Genomic DNA, 20,171 nt, shown 5'->3' on the forward strand with positions numbered 1-20,171 from the left:
GGCTTTTTCATTGGCTTGAAAATTAAACTGCTACATTTTATGTGATTGTGTAATTAATTGTAGAAGTATGGGCTGGATACTCTGAAACTTTGTCTGTGGTCTCTCTTGAAAAGATAAAAGTGGGAAGATTTTATTTTGCCCATGCGAGGAGATGGAGTTCAACAAGATCTGAACACATCGGAAAAGTGGGAAAATGAGAACAAGTTGCAATTCATCATTCAGGAAGGATAAAGGCAGAGTACTACATCTGTCTCCCCAAAACGAGAAGCATGCGTCCTCGATGGGAGATACGTTTCTAGGTAGCAGAATGTTGAACAAGATCTTAGGGTACTTGTGGAGTGTAAGCTCAATATGAACAGGCAGAGCGATGTGGCAGTAGAGAAGACAAATACAGTCTTGGGCTGTATCAACAGAGGCATCACATCAAAATCACAAGATGTCATAACCCCATAGTATATCATATTTGTCAGACCCCACCTGTATACTGTGTGCAGTTCTGGGGGCCTCACTTCAAACCGGACATGGACAAGATTGAGAGGGTGCAGAGGAGAGCAACAAGGATGATCCGGGGCCAGGGGACCAAGCCCTATGAGGAAAGGCTGATGGATTTGGGAATGTTTATCCTGGAGAGGAGGAGGTTGAGAGGGGACATGATTGCTGTCTTTAAGTATTTGAGTGATTGTCACTTAGAGGAGGGCAAGGAGAGGTTTTCATCTCCCAAAGAAAGCTATCACTCTATATTTTTAACATTTTAGATTTCATGGGTTATATTTCTGCTGGACAGGACCTTGCAAACCATCATCTTTTGATTTTGAGTAAATAGTGACTGCATGGTGCTCTTCCCACCATTTCGTTTCTTATTACTGGGGTCATTTCACGCCCACTACCCATCTGGTTAGCATTTTTTTTCCACTAGAAAGCCTCGGGTGAAGAAGTTCAGTGGGCTTTCTGGCAGGCTGGCTGGGCAAATTTTAATTTTCTCTTCACTCACTGAGAAGTACAGAAATACTTGAACAATTGCTTGTTGGGGTTTGAATTGCATGTGTGCTTTATAAATTACCTGGTGTGAAAGTCTATATTTGCCTGAAGTTTGTGAAAGAGGAATGATTCGGCCTTGGTTTAGTGGGTTTTCAAAAGAAATAGGCATGTTAAGCCAATGCAGCCAACTGTCCGTGCAGGATGGGTTTTCCTAAAAAGAAGGGGTTATTTTGGATGATGCCATAGGCTTGGCATAATGGTTAAGAGCGGCAGCTTCTAATCTGGCTAGCCGGGTTTGCTTCCCTGCTCCTCCACATGCAGCCAGCTGGGTGACCTTGGGCTCCTCATAGCCCTGATTGTGCTGTTCGCAGAGCAGTCCTGTAGTAGAGAGCCTGCTTGGTGTAGCGGATAGGAGTGTGGACTTCTAATCTGATGAGCTGAGTTTGATTCTGCACTCCTTCACATGCAGCCAGCTGGGTGATAAAGCTGCTGATGAAGCTGTTCTGACTGAGCAGTAATATCAGGGCTCTCTCACCCTCACCTCTCTCACAGGGTGTCTGTTGTGGGGAGAAGAAAGGGAAGGCGTGTGTTAGCCGCTTTGAGATTCCTTCAGGTAGAGAAAAGTGGCATATAAGAACCAACACTTCTCCTGTCAGAGCTCTCTCAGCCCCACCTCCCTCACAGGGTGTCTGTTGAGAGGAAGGGAAGGCGATTGTAAGCTGCTTCGAGATTCCTTCGGCAATTAAAAGTGGGGCGTAAAAACCAACTTCTATCCTAGTAGAAGTATAAAAAAGGGCAGTTATTAAGTGACCATAAAGAATGTTGATAGACATATTAGTGAAAAATAAACTTGTGCTATAACAGTATATTTTCCATAGATTACTCTAAGCCACAAAGCATTGTATCCTCTTTTACTTTAAACAGGACAAGTTCTAATGCTCTGTTTGTTAGAAGAGTGAAAAATGATTTGGATCCTACTATTTAATATAAGAGCCTCTTGTGGCGCAGAGTGGTAAGGCAGCAGACATGCAGTCTGAAAGCTCTGCCCATGTGGCTGGGAGTTCAATCCCAGCAGCTGGCTCAAGGTTGAATCAGCCTTCCATCCTTCCGAGTTTGGTAAAATGAGTACCCAGCTTGCTGGGGGGTAAAACAGTAATGACTAAGGAAGGGAATGGCAAACCACCCCGTATTGAGTCTGCCAGGAAAACGCTAGAGGGCGTCACCCCAAGGGTCAGACATGACTCGGTGCTTGCACGGGGGATACATTTACCTTTTTAAATTTAATATAAGGATGAATGTGATATAATTACATTTTCAAAGCTTTCTTAGATTTCTTCAGTAATGACAAATGTATTCTTTTTTTTTTTAAAGGGAAGCCACGCAGATTGGAGCCTATGGATACTATATTTGTTAAAGATGTTAAGGAAGGTTTTCCTGCGTCGGAAGCTGGATTACGGACAGGTGCTTTTTTACACTTCTGTATCATATTACATTTACAGGATGGACCTTCAGGCTGGATGTACTGTCCTGGTTTGATGTCACAGCATACAAAATTTTCAGCACATAAAGCTACCTGAATGTTAGATTTCCTGAGAGAAGGAGAAATTGTTAACTTGGCTGAGATTTTAGTCCATCCAGTTTTTTTCTTGAAAGGTTCTGTTACTGTAGTTTGGATCAGGGGATCTGGAGCCTTTTACACTTGAAGAGCCATTCTTCTTAAAAATTCAGAAGAGATCAGCCAAGAACCCATAAAAGGAAGCTCCATTTGTGTAACTGAAAATATAGTTCTTATATAAACAAAATCAGATTTTTATGTTAGGATCTACTGAAGGGACTGGGGTGATACTGAAATATCCAGTATGTGAAGGGAACTGCAAGCAAAGATTTTTAAGGGTCTAAAGAGCTTCTTACAGATAAGTTGCAGAAGAAAAAATGATAAAGAGATGAACAGTTGTCAATAATCTAAAAGTAAACCATGTGCAGATTTATGCCAGTGCTCTAAACTGTGAAAGTTATTCCAGTTATTCTCATGTTATTCTCATGCGCATCACCTTCAAGCAAAGGACTTGCAACAACCCATGTTTGGGCTTCAGAAACTTTAAGAGTTATTAACATGTCAGTTATTAGAAATGCGCATTTAGTTCTGTACTGTTGCAGACCCCTGGTTTGGACTATAAGTTATTTTAGAAGAAGAGTTGGTTTATATACCCCACTTTTCTCTACCCAAAGGAGTCTCAATGTGGCTTTCAATTGCCTTCTCTTCCTCTCCTCACAACAGACACCCTGTGAGGTAGGTGGGGTTGAGAGATCTCTCACAGAACCGCTCTGGGAGAACCGCTCTAGCCCAAGGTCACCAGCTGGCTGCATGTGGAGGAGTGGGGAATCAAACCTGACTCTCCAGATTAGAAATCACTGTTCTTAAGCACGACAACAAGCTGGTGGTTATGAGTTCTAAATTAGGAAAACAGTCCCTGCTTAGGGGGAACTCTGATGCAGTGAACTCTGAGGGCACTGCACTCAGGCTTGTGCATCTTGCTGTGATGTTGTCAGTGGGTTCACTTTGGCCTATTATGCACGGCTGCTGAAACGGCGGCATGGAGAACGTGGAGGAGGAAGAAGCGAAGCAAACCGCTTACACATGGGACAGAACGCAATGGCGGCAAAACCCAGAGTATCCGAATATGCACGTGGCTACTCCGGAGCCACTTCTGGTTGCGCCCTGGTCCCGGGAAGCTCCACTTTCTTCCGCATCTTGCTAACGCGGCTTTTTCGGCGGCATACGTTGACTCTGCGCCCGGTTGCCGCCTGCAGCATGCATAATTGGTGATTTTAGCCGCCACCATTCCACTCCGAATGCAGACCTTCCACTCCGTGCATAATGGGCCTTTGAAAAGTATAGTAGGAGTGGAGAAGTCAGTGAGAATGATGCCATCTTCTTGCTTCTTGTTTCTTTGTAGTCTTTGAGTCAGCCTTCCAGGTGAAGTAAACAGTCTATGTCTTTTCTTCCTAGGAGACCGAATAATAACGGTGAACGGAGAAAGTGTCATAGGGAAAACGTATTCCCAAGTAATTGCTTTAATTCAGAACTGGTAAGATATCAGTACTGCCATTTTAAATGCTCTATGGTTCACAAGTTATATTTTGTATAACAATGGTAATCTGGATGTGCTGAGCCATCACAGGCCCACAGGTGTGATCAAACAGGCCTAGACCCCTGTCAGACTAGGCTTTTGGATGGAGATGGTGCAGGCGGCCCCAGTAAATGATCTCTGAATAAATCAGCTTTTTTCAACCTTTTGACCATGGAGGAGCTTGAGATAACTTTTCAGGCTTAGAGGAACCCATGAGTGATGTCAGCTGGCCACGCCCCCAGAACTGACGTCACCACTCGTGTTAACAGGCAGGACTGAGTGGGGGAGACTGAGCAGCAAATGTGAAATTAAAATTAGGCTATGTGTTTGCTCAGTGCTGTACACTGTAATCTCTAAGAACCTGTAGGATTGCGCTTCATGGTGCACTCAGGCTGTCAGTTCTATTCTGAGAGTGACATTTCTGTTGATCGCATATTATAGGGTGATCATGCTTGCATTTTTAAATCGGTGTTAAGAAAATGGTTTATAAAATTTCCACAAAAACTGAGCATATGCTGGTATTTCTCTGTGAGCTGATGATGATGGATACCATTGAAATGCTAGCGCCAGGAAATTAATTTTCATAAATTAAGTTCAGCTTCAAATATTGGGATAGGGGAAAAAAACTTTACAAGGAAATTTTTGAGTTAATTGCTGGTGTTCTGGCAATTTAGGAAAAGCAGGTATTGCGTAAAATCTGGTCCTGAGAGAGGTTCATGGGTGCAATTTGTATCTCTCACTTTCTCAAAACATATTTACATACATACATACATACATACATACATACATACATACATACATACATACATACATACATACATACATATTATTATTATTATTATCATTATTATCATTATTATCATTATTATCATTATTATCATTATTAATATTATTAATATTATTAATATTATTAATATTATTCGATTTATTTCCCGCCACTCCCTACAGGTTCATGGTGGGTAACAATAATCTTAAAATCCCCCATTAAAACCCCAATTAAAAGACTATAAAATACCCAGCACAGCGGAAAATACCACTCTCCCCTACCCGAGCAAGGGCATTGGGGGATGGAGGGGGATGATGACTACTTCAAACCTCCCAGGGTTGTACAGTAGACAGGGGAAAGAGTTGATACTCCAGGAAGCAGTGTCCCTGCTGGCATTTCGCAGGAGCCCAAAGTCTGCTCCCTATTCCACCTTTCTATAAAATTATAGCAAGATTTGCTCATCTCCCCTGTGCATAGGCTTCTCACTTTCATATAGAGATGCAAGAATATTGTCCCCATGACATGGTGCAGTCCAAATGAAGTTCCCTCCTATGTTCGTGGAAGCCAGGGGGCTTGGACAAAAACTAACGCCTGTAGACATCTTGTAGCCTTTAACCTATAAACGCTGTATAGCCTTATAGGTGAGATGAGATAAATGTTCTGAAACAGGAATCTTTTAGCCATTCCATTTTAATAGTTTACACATATTTCAGCCTCCCATATATTATTATTATTTAGATTTTCATTCCCCACCACTCCTGGAGCTGGCTCGTGGCAGGTTACCGCAGTCCATTAAAAAGCCCACTAAAACCCCATTACAAAATTAAAACAGGACATAAAATTACAACATGAGGAAGAAACATGGTGGTATAAAACAACTATCCACCCCAACCCCCTGGACATCCCAAAAAGGGGTGGTGGCGAGAGGAAGCAATAACCCAATGCTAATAGGCGATCCGGGCATACCGCTGCTTTTAACCCCAGGGGGGCACCAGATCTTGCTTGTTTTTATTTCTTTTAAGTACTTATACCCTTCTTTTCTCCCCTGGAGGGGCCCAGAGCAGCTTACAATAGAATAAACACCACATAAATAGATTAATAGTGAAGTCAACAAATAAGACATACCCAAGATGATATTGTTGTCTCACATCAAGGGCTACTATGTTTTTAATCCTTCCCAGCATTCTAGTCACTCCTCAACACCGTCCGTCTTCAAAACCATGAAGCACCCTTGAGTTTCTGGGCCGCCCTGTCAGGGAAGAGTAATAGTAACCTTGTAGTGAAGAAAAAAATGGGGAAATAAACCTTAGTTGCTGGTGGTTTAAAATGGCATTAGTTGTGAGACCATAGTTGTTTAAACATTCTCCAGACATTAAAATCCTGATCAAAATTACTAGTTGTAGTAATGTGTCTCACCGTTTCCTCTTTGCAGCAACAATGTCTTGGAACTTAGTATTATGCCAAAAGATGAGGACATCATTCAGCTGGTGAGTTTTGAATTTCTGGAATAGGAATTAAGCTTTCTTCTTGATAAGATCTGTGTAAACACAAGCAAAGTCTTTGAATAATGCGGCTTCTTAGTTGTACCATCTATGTTCTTTCACTCCCACCTCCTTTGTTCGCTGTTGCTCTTGTTCCATAGCTATGGAGGGTGGAAAAAAAACTAACATGTAAGAAAAGAAAGATGAATACCTATCGTGTCCTTTGTATGCTCTAGGGACCTGCAAAAAGAGCTACTGTTTTTGGGAGGAATGTAGCTGGATAAAATCTAAAATACACACTCAGTGATTAAGGATGTACGGTCATTGTGAAAAGGGAAGCATACCTGTGATGATGTTTTTTAGCAAAAAATAGATGCAGTAAGAAACAAGATGTTTTCCTTCTATTCAGCTAAACTTGGTTCTTAAAAATTCTGTTGAGAGAATCCCCTTGAGATTTACCTTACTTGAAGAAAGTTTCACCTGGATTTTGTTTGTATTTTAGCGATGTTATTCTGGCAGGTAGTGAATCTAGTTCAGTTCATTTGGGATTTTGTTTTCGCTGCTTTCACTGACACTTTCTTACAACAAAGGGCCAATGTACATGTTATGTACATTTCAGTATTGGGAGAGTGATCAGACCCATGTCCATCTGTATTTACCTCTAGAAGAAAACAGCTTTATTTGTCCTCCCTTTGTCTAGGTCTAAGGGGGAAAGAGCCAGTGATGCCGCTCACCCATCCTTGGCAATAGCAGTGTCTTTTTGCATTGGCTCTTTTCTGTCTGAAGGCTGATGCTCTAGAGGTAGTCAACCTGTGGTCCTCCAAATGCTGGCAGGGGCTCATGGGAATTGTAGTCCATGGACATCTGGAGGACCACAGGTTCACTACCCCTGCTCTAGACAATTAGACCTTCTTCTGTTCCTAATTGCAGAGGACAGAGTACCTGCCACTAGTTGCTTTGAACTGTTAACCACCTTACAGTAGTACCCACCCAAGTATCTCTGCTGAACTGCTAGTTAAGAAGCAGCAATTTTTAAGACTGCCTTACTTGCTTAGCTGTAAAAGAACAAATGGATCAATTGATGTGATGTACAATGCATGCAAAGCATTCTCTGAGACTGAAGTGAATGAAATGGTTTATGTGGGTGCACTGGACTACCATTTGTTTCCTGCCATCATTGGAATAAGGTAGTATGGGATGGGAAAATAAGATTTGTTTTGATCATCTTATCTGTACCACTATATATTTCTGGTAAGGGATTGGAGGAGGAGCTGGCCTCATGGGTTAACACCCACTCAGGGCGGCTGTCCTGCGCCTGAGTGCCTCCTTGTCCAACCAGCTTGCCTGTCTGTCCAGCAGCCAGCCAGTCGCCTTCCATCCCCCACCCCTGACCACCCCCTTCTCCTTTCACTTCCGTCCGAGGCTGCGGATCTCTGTTGCATGAGAGCTGCCCCTGCTGGTGAAGGCCTGAAGCCTTTCCTGGTCCTGGGGGGAGGGGGAGACAGTCTGCAGAGTTCTTCTACCCCCTCCCCCCCAATCTAGCACCCATTGTATTCCTGAATGTAACGGGCTTTGTCCCTAGTACATCTTATAAAATGTTGCAAGTTACGTTTTTCATTTTAAATATACTGAGATTATATAAGTCTGGGATGATTCACCTGTCCCACAATGGGGCTTTCGAACGCCCCGTCCCTTGTGCTTCTTTTCTGACATTCTGAGGAATGTCAGATATCCCTTGCCAAGAAAACATGTTTTTTATGGGTGCGCCCCCCCACCCCCGGCTCTATTGCTGCACAGATTTCTCTGCAAGCCGCGCAAGGCCCAGTTATGGCAAATCATATCCAGCACACCTTTTTTCTTTGACCTCATTACTGGGACACAGATCTGCTTCTTCACACTCGTACTATAACCACTCAGTGCTGCGATTACGTCCTTTTCTGCAGCGTGACAGTTAGCCTCTCACTTTTCTAAATGACACGAGTGACCTCAGCAATACCAGATCTTGCACCACTAAGACCGTTTATGCACTGGAGGTTTCATGCCGGGCTGCAGGCTGGAGTTTTAGTCCCACCTCTTCCTGCACCCACATGGGGGAGTATGTGGCCTGGTGCACGTTGTCCGCCCCGGATTTGTGTTCTTGCACAGGAGCTGGGGCAGTGAAGTCCCCAGTGCATAAATGGTTTAAGTGGAGAAGCTCCTCTATGAAAGCTGTAACGGTGTTTGGACTCTGCTTCTTATGCAGCTGATTATGTTTTGTCTGCGGGTTGGATCCATAACTCTCTTTCTTGTTTGATTGTCAGAGATGCTAAAAAAAACACAAGTATTGTTTGATTTTGGCCCTTCTTTGGTGTTCATTTAGGTTAGGGCTCTAAATGAAGTTTGGAGGTTTGCAGTACTTCCAACACTGGTATGAGAACACTGGTGGTGCTAACCTATGCCTCTCCATTCATGAAGTTTCACAAACTGATGCCCTGATGTGACGAGGCTTTCCTGAGATCTAGGGTTGGGCGCTTTGGCCGCTTTGGTGCTCACGGAAGCCCGGGGCAGCCAGCACCACGGCGTGGAGGGGAGGGGCAGCTCCACTCCTCCCCACTGCAGCACTGGCCGCCTCAGACTTCCGTGATCGCTGAAGCGGCCGAAGCACACCAAAGCACCCAACGCTACTGAGATCTTATATTTTTATTGGTTGCCATTTAGTTTCCATTGTTTTCTATTCTAGCCTTATAAATGTCCAGATGATTTTATTTGTGTTTGAATTGTGCCTGGCTCAGAATTTGTAAGTATTGTCTTTGGTCTGTTGAAGCCAGAGCCCTGGAACTTAGTTGTCAGATGTGCATCCGCGTGGAGACTTTCTGTGTTTTTATTTTGGTTATTTAAAATATATATACCTTATCAGATTCCAGCAATTACTAAAACAACAATAACTTTTTATTGAAGAAAAATATCACATTTTGAATTCCAACCTTTACCGAAGCAGTTCAGTGTGACATACATGGTTGTCCCCTCTTTACTTTTTATACTCACAAAGACCCTGTGAGGCAGTTAACAGAGTAGTGGCCTATTCCCCCCCCCCCCCCGATATTTTCATGATGAGCAAAGATTTGGACCTGTTTTCCAAGCCAAGTCTGGCATTTTGAACACTTCAATATAATAATAATAGACCAAGCTATATCAGCAATAAAATCTTAATACCTGGGATTCTTTGTTATGAATTGACGTTTACCAATCAAAGAATCCCACAGGGTGGGCTAGGGGAACAGGAATGGAAAAGAAACTTTTGTAACCTCTACCTCAGCCTTTCTAAACTTTTTTACCATTGAGAAACGCCTGAAATATTCTTCAGAGTTCAAGAAACCCCAGAAGTGATGCAGTCATGCAGAATATGGTTGGGAAGCAGAGCTGTTTATATGCCCACCTGGATCCCCTCCCCATCTCCTCAAGGTCTATCATTGGCCATTTTGGGAGGGAAGGTCAACAAGTCCATATATGGTCTATAATATGTATATGTATATAAACTCCCACCCACTCAGGGAATCCTTCCAGGGCTGTCAAGGAACCCCAAAGTCTCATGAAACCCTTGTTGAGAAAGCTTGGATCAAGTAATCATTTCAAGCCCATCAGCAGCATCTAGGTCAGGGGTAGTCAAACTGCGGCCCTCCAGATGTCCATGGACTGCAATTCCCAGGAGCCCCTGCCAGCGAATGGGAATTGTAGTCCATGGACATCTGGAGGGCTGCAGTTTGACTACCCCTGATCTAGATGTATGGATAAGGCACAGAAAAGGAAAGGGGACACCAAGCAAGCCAGTGCTGGGGGGATACCGTGTAATCTGGACTCCATACCAGGGGCATTCCTAGTGCCTACCCGCTTTACATCAGATGAGAGAACATGTAGCAATGTTCTGGGGCTGATCTGCTCGGGAAGATGGCTCTTGATTACGGAAGTCTCATCCCACAGCGATTCTCCTGATACCGAACTTGGGGCCAGTTGAAAATACATCCATTCTGTTTTGGGTGCTTCTGTTTTGTTTCCTTGGGGTTTTGTGTGCATGTGTTTGCTCTGCTCTGAGAGGAATAGAAATGATTTTACTGCCATTTGCCTGATTTTTTTAAATTATACCTTAAAAAAACCCTCTGATCTTCAGCTATTTTCTGTTGGACTTTAAATACTGCCTTAGCCTTGGTGATTCTTGAAACAGCAGTCCTAACAGGCAAGGCCGTCTGGTCTTTAGGAGCGAGCCCAAAGTTAAAACTGGACGTGAGGATGGTTACTGAGGCAACCAGATATAGATGCTCCTCCCCAGTCCTCCAGCCATCTTGGCAGTCTGCTGCTGGTCCATACTGGGCTCTCCTAGCAACAGCATATGGCTTGGAGGTTCGTGGTGTCAGGGCTGGTCTCTTCACCTTTCTGTAGATGCCTCAGTTCCCACTGTGGTCGGTGGACACGGAGACAGGGACAAGCTTTGAGCGAATAGTAGCTCAGAGTTGCATCTGATGTTGTTAGAGGTTGTTAGTTTTCATGTTTTAAAAAGTGGAACATGTTGCAAACTGCAGGTTTGGATAGAATATATATGCCAGATTTGGACAAGAGAGGCAGTATTGGCACACTCTAGAATGTGAGCCAGTATATATATATTTTTTTCCTTAGAAGCTGCCACAGCTTGCTTTTCCCCCTGAGGGTTTTTTTTTTCTGTGCCTACCCACCCATTTCTTCTTTCTGATCTTAAAAGAGCGCAAATGCAGAGTCCCTATTTTCCGGCATGAGAGAGAGAGAGCCTGTGAAAGCGAGACCATTGTATCAGGGATCAACTTGCCATTGAAGCACAGCCTGTTCCTAATCTGCCAGAGAAGAAACACTGAAGGATATCCAAAATGAAAAGGATCACATGAAGAGGCTGTGCTTTTTTTCTCTTTTTCCCCCCCTCTGAAGATTATTCTGAAATCATCCTTCTACTATCAGCCATGGACTATGAAAGCAGCTGCAGTCAGCTGATGGCTTGTGGTTCTGTTCGGATGCATGTGGAGAAGGAATGCACAGATTTCAAATGCATAATGAAACCCTTGTTTCGTCATCTGGAAGCAGGGATGCTAGCGGCTCAGGGGAGATGAAAGACCGTTATGTTGCTCGAGTAGAAGGGAAGCCTTGTAGCACAACCAGCAGACTCTGCATGCAGCAGCAAAAGATGCACCAAGGAAACATGGCACAACTGTATTTTCTCTTTCTGGAAGGATAGAGAATAAATGCCAGAGGCAGGTAAAAGCCGGAAACGGACACGCTCCCAAGGATGCCGAAGTTATTGTGCATGCTCCACTGCCCTTTACCTCTCTTGGTACCTTCCAGAGAAATCGGTCTAGATTTATTTTTAGCTTCCTGTGTACCCAGCATCAATATGACAACATAACTCTTATCTTTTATACATCCATAAGCAGTTTTTACTATATTTTCCTGTTTTCTACCAGCTGCAGTTTTCAAAGGATGCCACAGCCCTGGTAAGAAATGCACAGTAGCCATTGCTCTGATTTTGTAAGGCATGTGTTTCTTGGTAGATTTTGCAAGGAGCTGGACTGCGAAAGCCTGCAAGTTGCTTGAGAGCAAGCCGGATCTGCTGGTCAGCTGGATTTGAGCCGTACTGTCGACCCTCTTGCCTTTTAATGTGCACCTGTGTTTGTCAGTGCCTTGGTTTTTGTTTCTTTTCCGTTTGCTTTTCTAAAAAAAAAATTGTTTGCACTTAAATAATTCTCGCCGTAGCATTTGTTGCAGCCATGCGTTAAGCACCTCTCCCTCTAAGGCATTTTGCTCTCACTCTAACATTGATGGCTGCATTTGGGCTTTTACAACCTGTCTAATGCTGAGGCCGGGCATGTTGATTTGTCTGAATGGAGCCTATTATGATTTGAGCAGGAAACAGTGTAATATGATACCACATCTAAGCTCTGTGTGTGTGTGTGTGTGTTTGTGTGTGTGTGTGTGTGTGTGTGTGTGTGTGTAAAAAGAGGCTCTGCCGATTGCTGCATTGGCAAGCTGTATGTTGCCATCCCTTATTATTTCATATCGCAATTTAAGGAAGTCATTGCATTGTGTGAAATAATGCTGCTTATTATGTTCTGGGGCAGACCTTTCAAATATGCTGCCGGTTGTATGGTGATTGCAGGATTGTCTCTCGATAATACAAGGTTCACATGTCGAATGTAAAATCAGGTTTTTAAAATACAAGGTAGAGATGGAAAGGACGATGCTTATACGTACAGCCTGCACTGCAAAAAAGCACGTATAAATAGCTGCCAAACCATCTGCGTTTATGTGGTGTCTTCAGTGTTTTTTGTTTTAAATCCCTGTGAGTAGTACGGCATTTGCAGAATAAGTAACATGTAAGATTATTTGGAGGGAGGGAGGGTGGGCGTTGGCTGGCAACAAAGACGTTAACCACTGTCTGTTCACGTTAGGTGTAGCAATTGTGCCTTTTAGAAAAGGAATCTGTACTGAGTGCCAGGCTGTCTGCATAGCCTGACGGTTTTTCTACATGACAAAACCTGTGCATTTTCCAGAGCTAAATTCGTAGCTTGACCTGTCGAATGCTGCAGAATCCTAGCATCAGAAACAGTCCAAAGAGAGGAATGTCTTGCAGCATGGTTTGAAGTTTGTATGAAAAGAAATTCCATTTTTGTTTCTGTTCCCTAATTTCTTTCTTCCACTCACCTGCAGCAACTGGTAGAGTTTTCTGTTCGTCTGATTTATATAAAACATGCTTTGCCCTTTACAAAGACTTGCATGGTGTATTTCCATGCCTGGGAACTAATGACAGAAAGGATTTGACATTTCTTCTTCATTGACTACTAATCCTTTAGCAAAGATCAGGTGTACTGTGGTCTCCATATCCGAGTAGTCCTTTTCCTTCAAGGGATTTTGCCATCGAATAGATTCATCTTTTCTGCAATATAGTGGTGGATTTTCATTTTAATAGGGGCTTAATTTCTTTTAAAATCCTCTGTTCGCAGGTATATTCCCAAGATGCCTACCTGAGAGGTAATGAAGCCTACAGTGGTAATGCCCAAAATATACCTGAACCACCACCAATATGTTATCCCCGCCTCACAACCGTAGCTTCTGTCCTGGCACAACCTCTTGAGAAAGCACCTTCTGACTCTTCATCGGGAAAGCTGAAAACGAGTAGACCTGTCCAAACATCAGCACAACAAGATAAGGCCTACAGAATGGAAATACAAGTGCCTCCATCCCCAGCAGATATTGCAAAATCCAACACAGCTGTCTGTGTTTGCAATGAGGCTGTAAAAACTATTGTTGTGCCTTCTGAGAAGGCTGTAGACTTGCCCTCCTGCAGAACAAATCATACTGGTCCAACGCACCAAACAGAAGAAGCAAGATATGGTTTAAAGGAACAAACCAGTCTAAAAACAGAAGGACGAACCACATCGCCGCACGCTTCAATGTCTACTTTCATTGTACTCCCCCAGACGCCACTTACAAGGCCATTAGATCCCGCTGGACTGGCTAGCAAACCTGGAAGCTGTGAAGGACATCCAGAAGGAATTTCAAATTCTACACCTCCTGCTCAACCGGCAGGTGTTCCGTCTGTCACTACTAATCACTATACTTCTCCAAATGCCCACCGATACATAGACTGGAAAAACTACAAAACCTACAAAGAATACATTGACAACAGACGTTTGCACATGTATGGTTGCCGAACCATCCAGGAAAGGTTAGATAGCCTAAGAGCAGCATCTCAGAACACCATAGATTACGATCAAGTGGCACCGCATCGCTCTTGCCCACAGGTACGACGGAGAAGCGCCTCGCATGATAGGATTTTGCAGTCTGTTCAGGTTCGCCAAAGGAGCATGTCCCAGGAAAGACTTGAGGATCCTGTGTTAACGAAAGATTGGTCAAGGAGCATTTCACAGGATGCACTGTCCTCAACGAATGCCAGCTCCAGAAGTCCCAGAACACGCTCCTGGGACTTTCTCGGAAAGCAGGGTGAAACATTAGAAAACTTCCACACAGGGAACCTTGTTGTAGATTTAAACAGAGAAAGAAATAAGAGTTGCAGATGGCCGGGATATACCAAGCCAGATGATCGCCGAGGTATTTATGAGAGATCTCGACCACATGCATTTCACATGTCTCTTCCTGGCTCACCTTTGGTTCCAGGTGTTTGTAGTCCAGACAGTAGGAGAACGGGCAGTAAATCCACAGGGCCAGCCTGCCAATTTCAGAAGGTCTCCCCAGATGTAAAAACACTGCAGTGTCTCAGCGACTCGCCACTGGCTGTTGGGAATGCAAAGTCTGGACGGGTTTTCCAGGAAGGATCACCTCATGTAACAGCTAGAAGCACAAGAAGCAGCTCTTTGAAGACTTCTCTACCCTATGCAGCAAAACCATCGCTTCCCCTTAACCGAAGTCGAGATAATGTTACTACCAAAGACCAAAGAGAAATAAATCATATGCATCACAGTGGTTTGTTAGATGAGCAGCCAAGAATGCAAGCGGGAAGCGTGCCAGACCACAAAGCTGAACAAGGCATGAGTACCCATTCGCCTACGTCCTGTATAGCTGCAGCCAAATTTGTCCCTCCAAGTAGTGACCTGTTAACTACCTCTGTTCATTTAGATGTCTCCATTGGAGATAACGTTCAAGATGAAAGTGCGAAGGAGGCTAGGATGCAGGCAACAAATGATACAGTTGAGGATGAAGAATTAGTTACCTTACGAGAAAAGTCTCCTTCTGGCCTTCAGGCACCACAACCTTTGCGGCATCAGTCCTACATTTTAGCGGTCAATGAGCAAGAGCCTGTCCCCGACACTATTTGTTGGTTACCCAATGATGCACGTCGAGAAGTCAATATAAAACTCATTGAAGAAAGGAAAGGCTTTGGGTCCGGCCCCCCGGGAGACTCACTGGCAGCCATACCCTTCATTGGTGAGATAAAACATTGAGTTTCATCTTTGGGTGAACGTGAAATTTATATTTCAATGCTAGTGGAACCCCTTAGGACAATGCCCCCAACCTTTTTAAGGCTGGGGACCAGCCTGCGGGGGTGGGGGGAGAGCGAGGCCCGGGTGCCGCACATGCGCCCGCCGGCATGCTGGCGGCCGCACCTCCCAGTCCCCCCCTGCAGTGTGGCGCTCACTGGACCACGAGCGAATCAAAGCAGCTGATTCACTCAAGGCCCAGCGAGCTTCTCGCTGGGGGGGGAGAGGGAGGTGCGGCCGCTGCCAGCCCGGTGCTGAGGCTTTCAGCCCGGGGGTTGACGACCCCCACCTTAGGACATAGTTCCTTTTTTGCACATTTTCATGGGAGTTTCCTTCCTGTTTAGTTTATATTATCTGTGTGAATACTGCAACCACATTGGTGGGCCTAATATTAATAGAGCTTCATATGACAAGCAGGTGTTAAGCAAAGATCTATAAAGGATGGCGTTTCCCACCTAATGGGCATTTTCCTTCTAGATGAAGTGCCAGTTGAGTTGGCGAAAACCCATGGGATTAAGGCCATTCCTGTGGCTACAATATCCATATATATACTTCCCACTTCATCAGCATTGTGGGAAGCTTCTCCCATGCAAACACGGAAATGTTTAAGGGGGTCTTCGGTTGCCTTACTAAGCATGGTTGACATCCTGTGAATTGCAGTTAGTATAATTTATCTTTTAGAATTACTAAGGTTTTGTAGGTAGCGTATGATCCATGTTAAGAAATTCCGTTTTAATGTAAAATGATTTGCTAAATTTCTCTTTCTCCGGGTTGTTTTGAAAGCTGCCTCCTGTATTATAAGACACTAGTAAATTACTAGTAGCAATATATCCATTGCCATTCATGACTTCCATCATTTAGCTTGCCATAGTTGCAGTTAGACTTTCCCAACAAGTAAGCATGGATTTTTCTGGTATGTGGACACCTCTTCAAACCTTGGAGTGTTTATAGAAGGTAATTTGTAAGGAGGATAATGAGAAATGGAGCAACCGAGGCAAGCTATGAAGAACACGGAAATTATTCTCTAGGAGCTGTGTGCTTGCCCTGTCTGCAGCCTAGGAAGCGAAGAAATGGAGATCATTCTTGTTATGTAAGAATAGTGGGTCCCACGGAGGTCAATAAATTAGAAAGTGGGTCAGGAGGGATAAATGTAAAATGCAGTCACGCTAGAAGAACTAGTGCCCCTTTCATTATGCCTTTGATGCTATATTAATTTTATTCAGGCCGTGGCATACAGTTGTGTGTCTGTCTGCAATTCTTGACAGTCGTTCTTTAAATGGTGTGATTTGGGCCTCCTAAGACTGCTGCCCTTGCGCTGGGTGTGCTGCAGTGTAGTTGCCCAGAGATAGTTGCTGCCGCTGATACACGAAGGTCAGCGAAGTCATGACATTGTTGTAAGGATTAAGAGCAGGACGGCTGGTGGGAGTTGAATGCCCTGTTCTTACTCTGCAATCTGTGGGAACCATTTTCTCTATAATTGATAGGTTGCAGTGTCCGTCTTCAGTCGCTGTACACCAAGCCCGGCAGGCAGCAGTGAAGGGAATAATATGCCATGCAAATAAGTCCACATCACTTACTCTCCGGTGTGGTTTTTATCAGATTGGCAAAGGCATTTGTAACCAGAAAGAAAAGAAAAACACCAGCCCTTTCAAATTGCAGGGCTTCCACTGGCTGGATGTAAGCCTTGCTTGCTCTAGGTCAGGGGTAGTCAAACTGCGGCCCTCCAGATGTCCATGGACTACAATTCCCAGGAGCCCCTGCCAGCGAATGCATTCGCTGGCAGGGGCTCCTGGGAATTGTAGTCCATGGACATCTGGAGGGCCGCAGTTTGACTACCCCTGCTCTAGGTGAATGGATATTTTCACATTGTGCCTGAAGATGTTTTCTTTGGCTTTAGGACCCAGCCCCAAAATTTGGGCGCTTGTCTTTTTCTTTCAGCCTTTGGGGTGTTGTATTTTAATGGCCAAATGTTCTGATTATTGCTCCAACAAAACGTAATTCTAAACACTTCACAGCCTCTCAACATTTCATGACAAGTATTGTAGTTAGAAATAAATGTGCTTATTTTATTTATAAATATATGTTTATTTTATTTATTTGTTTTGGGAGGGTTATATCCCCCTTTCCTGACCAGTTGTGACCCTAAGTGGCTTATTGCATCATTCTCCTCTCCTCCTCTTTTATCAACAACAACCCTGCGAAGTAGGATAGGCTCAGAGATTGTAAGGAGCCCTGTTCACCCATCAAGCTTCTGTGACAGAGCAGGGATTGGAACCCAGTTTGCTGTGCTATCTGAAGTGGGGGGGGGGAGGGGGTAACCCTGTCCTCTCCCAAACTTCTGCTAACGTCATGATCCCTTTAAAGGGCTTCATTCTATTGGATATTGGAGCCAGTATAGAAAACAGCAGTTTAAGAAATGAAATGCATCCCCCAACATTGAATGGTGTACTGTTAGCGTATAAACAAGCACTGAGGGGAACTTGTTTATTTATTATAGCTATATACCACCCTCCCCTTGCAGCTCAGGGCAGTGTACATGTATTTTTATGACGTACAACAAAACATTTTCTGCTTTGTACCTCCACTGAGTACTGCCAAGAGGCACTATGCAAAAAGCACTGCTGCAAATATTAAGAACTGGGGTCTTTCAAGCTCCGCCCAACACATCTGGAATAAAATAGTGTTAAATGGCATGGAGTAGCAAACTATTAGCATCCTTACAAGTTACAATTACAAGTGGAACAGGCTTCCTCGGGAGGTGGCGGGTTCTCCATCATTGGAAATTTTTAAACAGGCTAGATAGCCATCTGACGGAGAGGCTGATTCTGTGAAGGCAAAGGGGTGGCAGGTTACAGTAGTTGAGTGATTGGGATGTGAGTGTCCTGCATAGTGTAGGGGGTTGGACTAGATTACCCATGAGGTCCCTTCCAACTCTATGATTCTATGATTCTGAGTTACTGTCCTTGGAGACGGCAGGATTTTTAATGACCGAATGTGTTATTTCGTTGGAACATCAGGATGGGGGTTGATGAGAGGTCTCTGCTGAGCGAGAATAAAGAGAAACAATTCTTTGTGTCTCAGCATGGTGGGCATTTAATGATGCCAGGAGAGGCAGGGAGTGGCTTTGAGCAACACTAGGGAAGTACCACATGCAACTGCTGAATGACCAGCAGTGTCCAGCATCCGTCAGCATCAGCGGCCTCTTACTGTCTTCCAGCCCATCATATATACCAGCACTGATCTTCAGCTCAAGAACTTCAAATCTGGGCTTGGAATAAATAGACCGCGGAGGCCACGTACAATCTCTTACCAGGGTTGTCCCCGTTTACTGTTATCTCTGTCAGTTCTTTCTGTGACATTGACAGGAACGTGTATTTTCCAAGGAGGCTTAAAGGAGTTTTGACTATTTAAGGAATTTTAATAGTTGGGCATTTGTGCCACCTGGCCTATTTAATTTGGCTGAGATCCAGTGAGCTACTTATGCCATGCTGAAGGGTTTAGGCATGCTCAGAGAAGTCTTGGCTCCTCCTCCTCCTCCTCCTTTGAGAGCTCCTCCTCCTCCTCCTTTGAGAGCTAGTTTGGTATCTTCTTCTTCTTCTTCTTCTTCTTCTTCTTCTTCTTCTTCTTCTTCTTCTTCTTCTTCTTCTCTTTTAGTACTAGTCTGTCATTTAGTGTGGGAGAGGATGAACGGAAGGCAGCTCCTTGAATTTCTTTGAATCCCAGCTGATAACAGCTGTGCTTAGCTCTATGTGACTTTTAATATTCAAAGCAATTCACAAATAATATTTCAGCGACCTTGTAAATTTGCCCGAGTGGTATTATCCCCATTTAGCAGATGGAGGACTGAGGCGGGGAGAAAATGGTGTTTATTAAGGTAGAGCTGAGATTAGAACTGGGGACTCCCTTGCAGACACTCACAGCCTTTGAGCAACTGTGCTGAATTATATCTCTTAATAATGCATTTCGGAAAGCTTGTGAATCATACTTTCTTCAAAAATGCAGCAAGCTGAAAGCAAGTTTTTCTACAGGAGAGTTGGTTTGTATACTTCGCTATCCTTTGCCCTAAGGAATTTCAAAGTGGCTTATCTTCCTCTCCCCACAACAGTCACCTTGTGAGGTAGCTGGGGCTGGGAGTTTGGAGAGAACTGTGACTGGCCCAAGGTCACCTAAGCAAGCTTCATGTGGAGCACTGGGGAATTGATCCACTCTGCACCATTGTACCGTAAAGGTAAAGGTATCCCCTGTGCAAGCACCGGGTCATGTCTGACCCTTGGGGGGACGCCCTCTAGCTTTTTCATGGCAGACTCAATACGGGGTGGTTTGCCAGTACCTTCCCCAGTCATTACCGTTTACCCCCCAGCAGCAAGCTGGGTACTCATTTTACTGACCTCGGAAGGATGGAAGGCTGAGTCAACCTTGAGCCAGCTGCTGGGATTGAACTCCCAGCCTCATGGGCAGAGCTTTCAGACTGCATGTCTGCTGCCTTACCACTCTGCGCCACAAGAGGCTTTCTCATTGTACCATACCACCTCTCTATTGTAGCCTCTCAGGAGAAAATGTTAGCTGTGGCTTAAAGGTGAAAGATTAGGAGGCTCAACTCTTTTTCTCAGTGGTTGCCATGCTGTAAATCATTTTGGAAAGCTTGTGGTGGTGCACCATGTGGTTCTCCTATCTGGGGTGTGAAAAGGCCAGCAGCGTTCTTCCCTAGCTTCTGCTGCAGTTGTTCTTTTCCCTACCCATCATTTCCCTAGTAGTGCCAAGCCTTCCATAAGGCCCCCCATGCAGATAGGGAAACAGACAATCCTGCCCTCCAGAACATGCCAGA

At 44.3% G+C, this 20,171-nt stretch overlaps 1 protein-coding gene across 5 annotated transcripts in view; it reads left to right on the forward strand.

Annotated features, from left to right (window-relative positions):
* ARHGAP21 (Rho GTPase activating protein 21) overlaps positions 1-20,171 on the forward strand; it is a 120,082-nt gene that overhangs the window by 75,782 nt on the left and 24,129 nt on the right. For 4 of the 5 annotated variants that reach the window (XM_077304038.1, XM_077304035.1, XM_077304037.1 and 1 more), the window contains 5 exons: positions 2,350-2,439; positions 3,989-4,067; positions 6,308-6,362; positions 11,816-11,845; positions 13,352-15,293. In XM_077304038.1, coding sequence (XP_077160153.1) covers positions 2,373-2,439; positions 3,989-4,067; positions 6,308-6,362; positions 11,816-11,845; positions 13,352-15,293 — 2,173 coding nt within the window. In that variant the 5' untranslated portion in view covers positions 2,350-2,372. The remainder of the gene's footprint in view (positions 1-2,349; positions 2,440-3,988; positions 4,068-6,307; positions 6,363-11,815; positions 11,846-13,351; positions 15,294-20,171) is intronic. The other variant, XM_077304036.1, reaches the window with a different exon arrangement.

This window comes from Paroedura picta, chromosome 11, assembly GCF_049243985.1.
Source record: "Paroedura picta isolate Pp20150507F chromosome 11, Ppicta_v3.0, whole genome shotgun sequence".
NCBI classification, from domain to species: Eukaryota; Metazoa; Chordata; class Lepidosauria; order Squamata; family Gekkonidae; genus Paroedura; species Paroedura picta.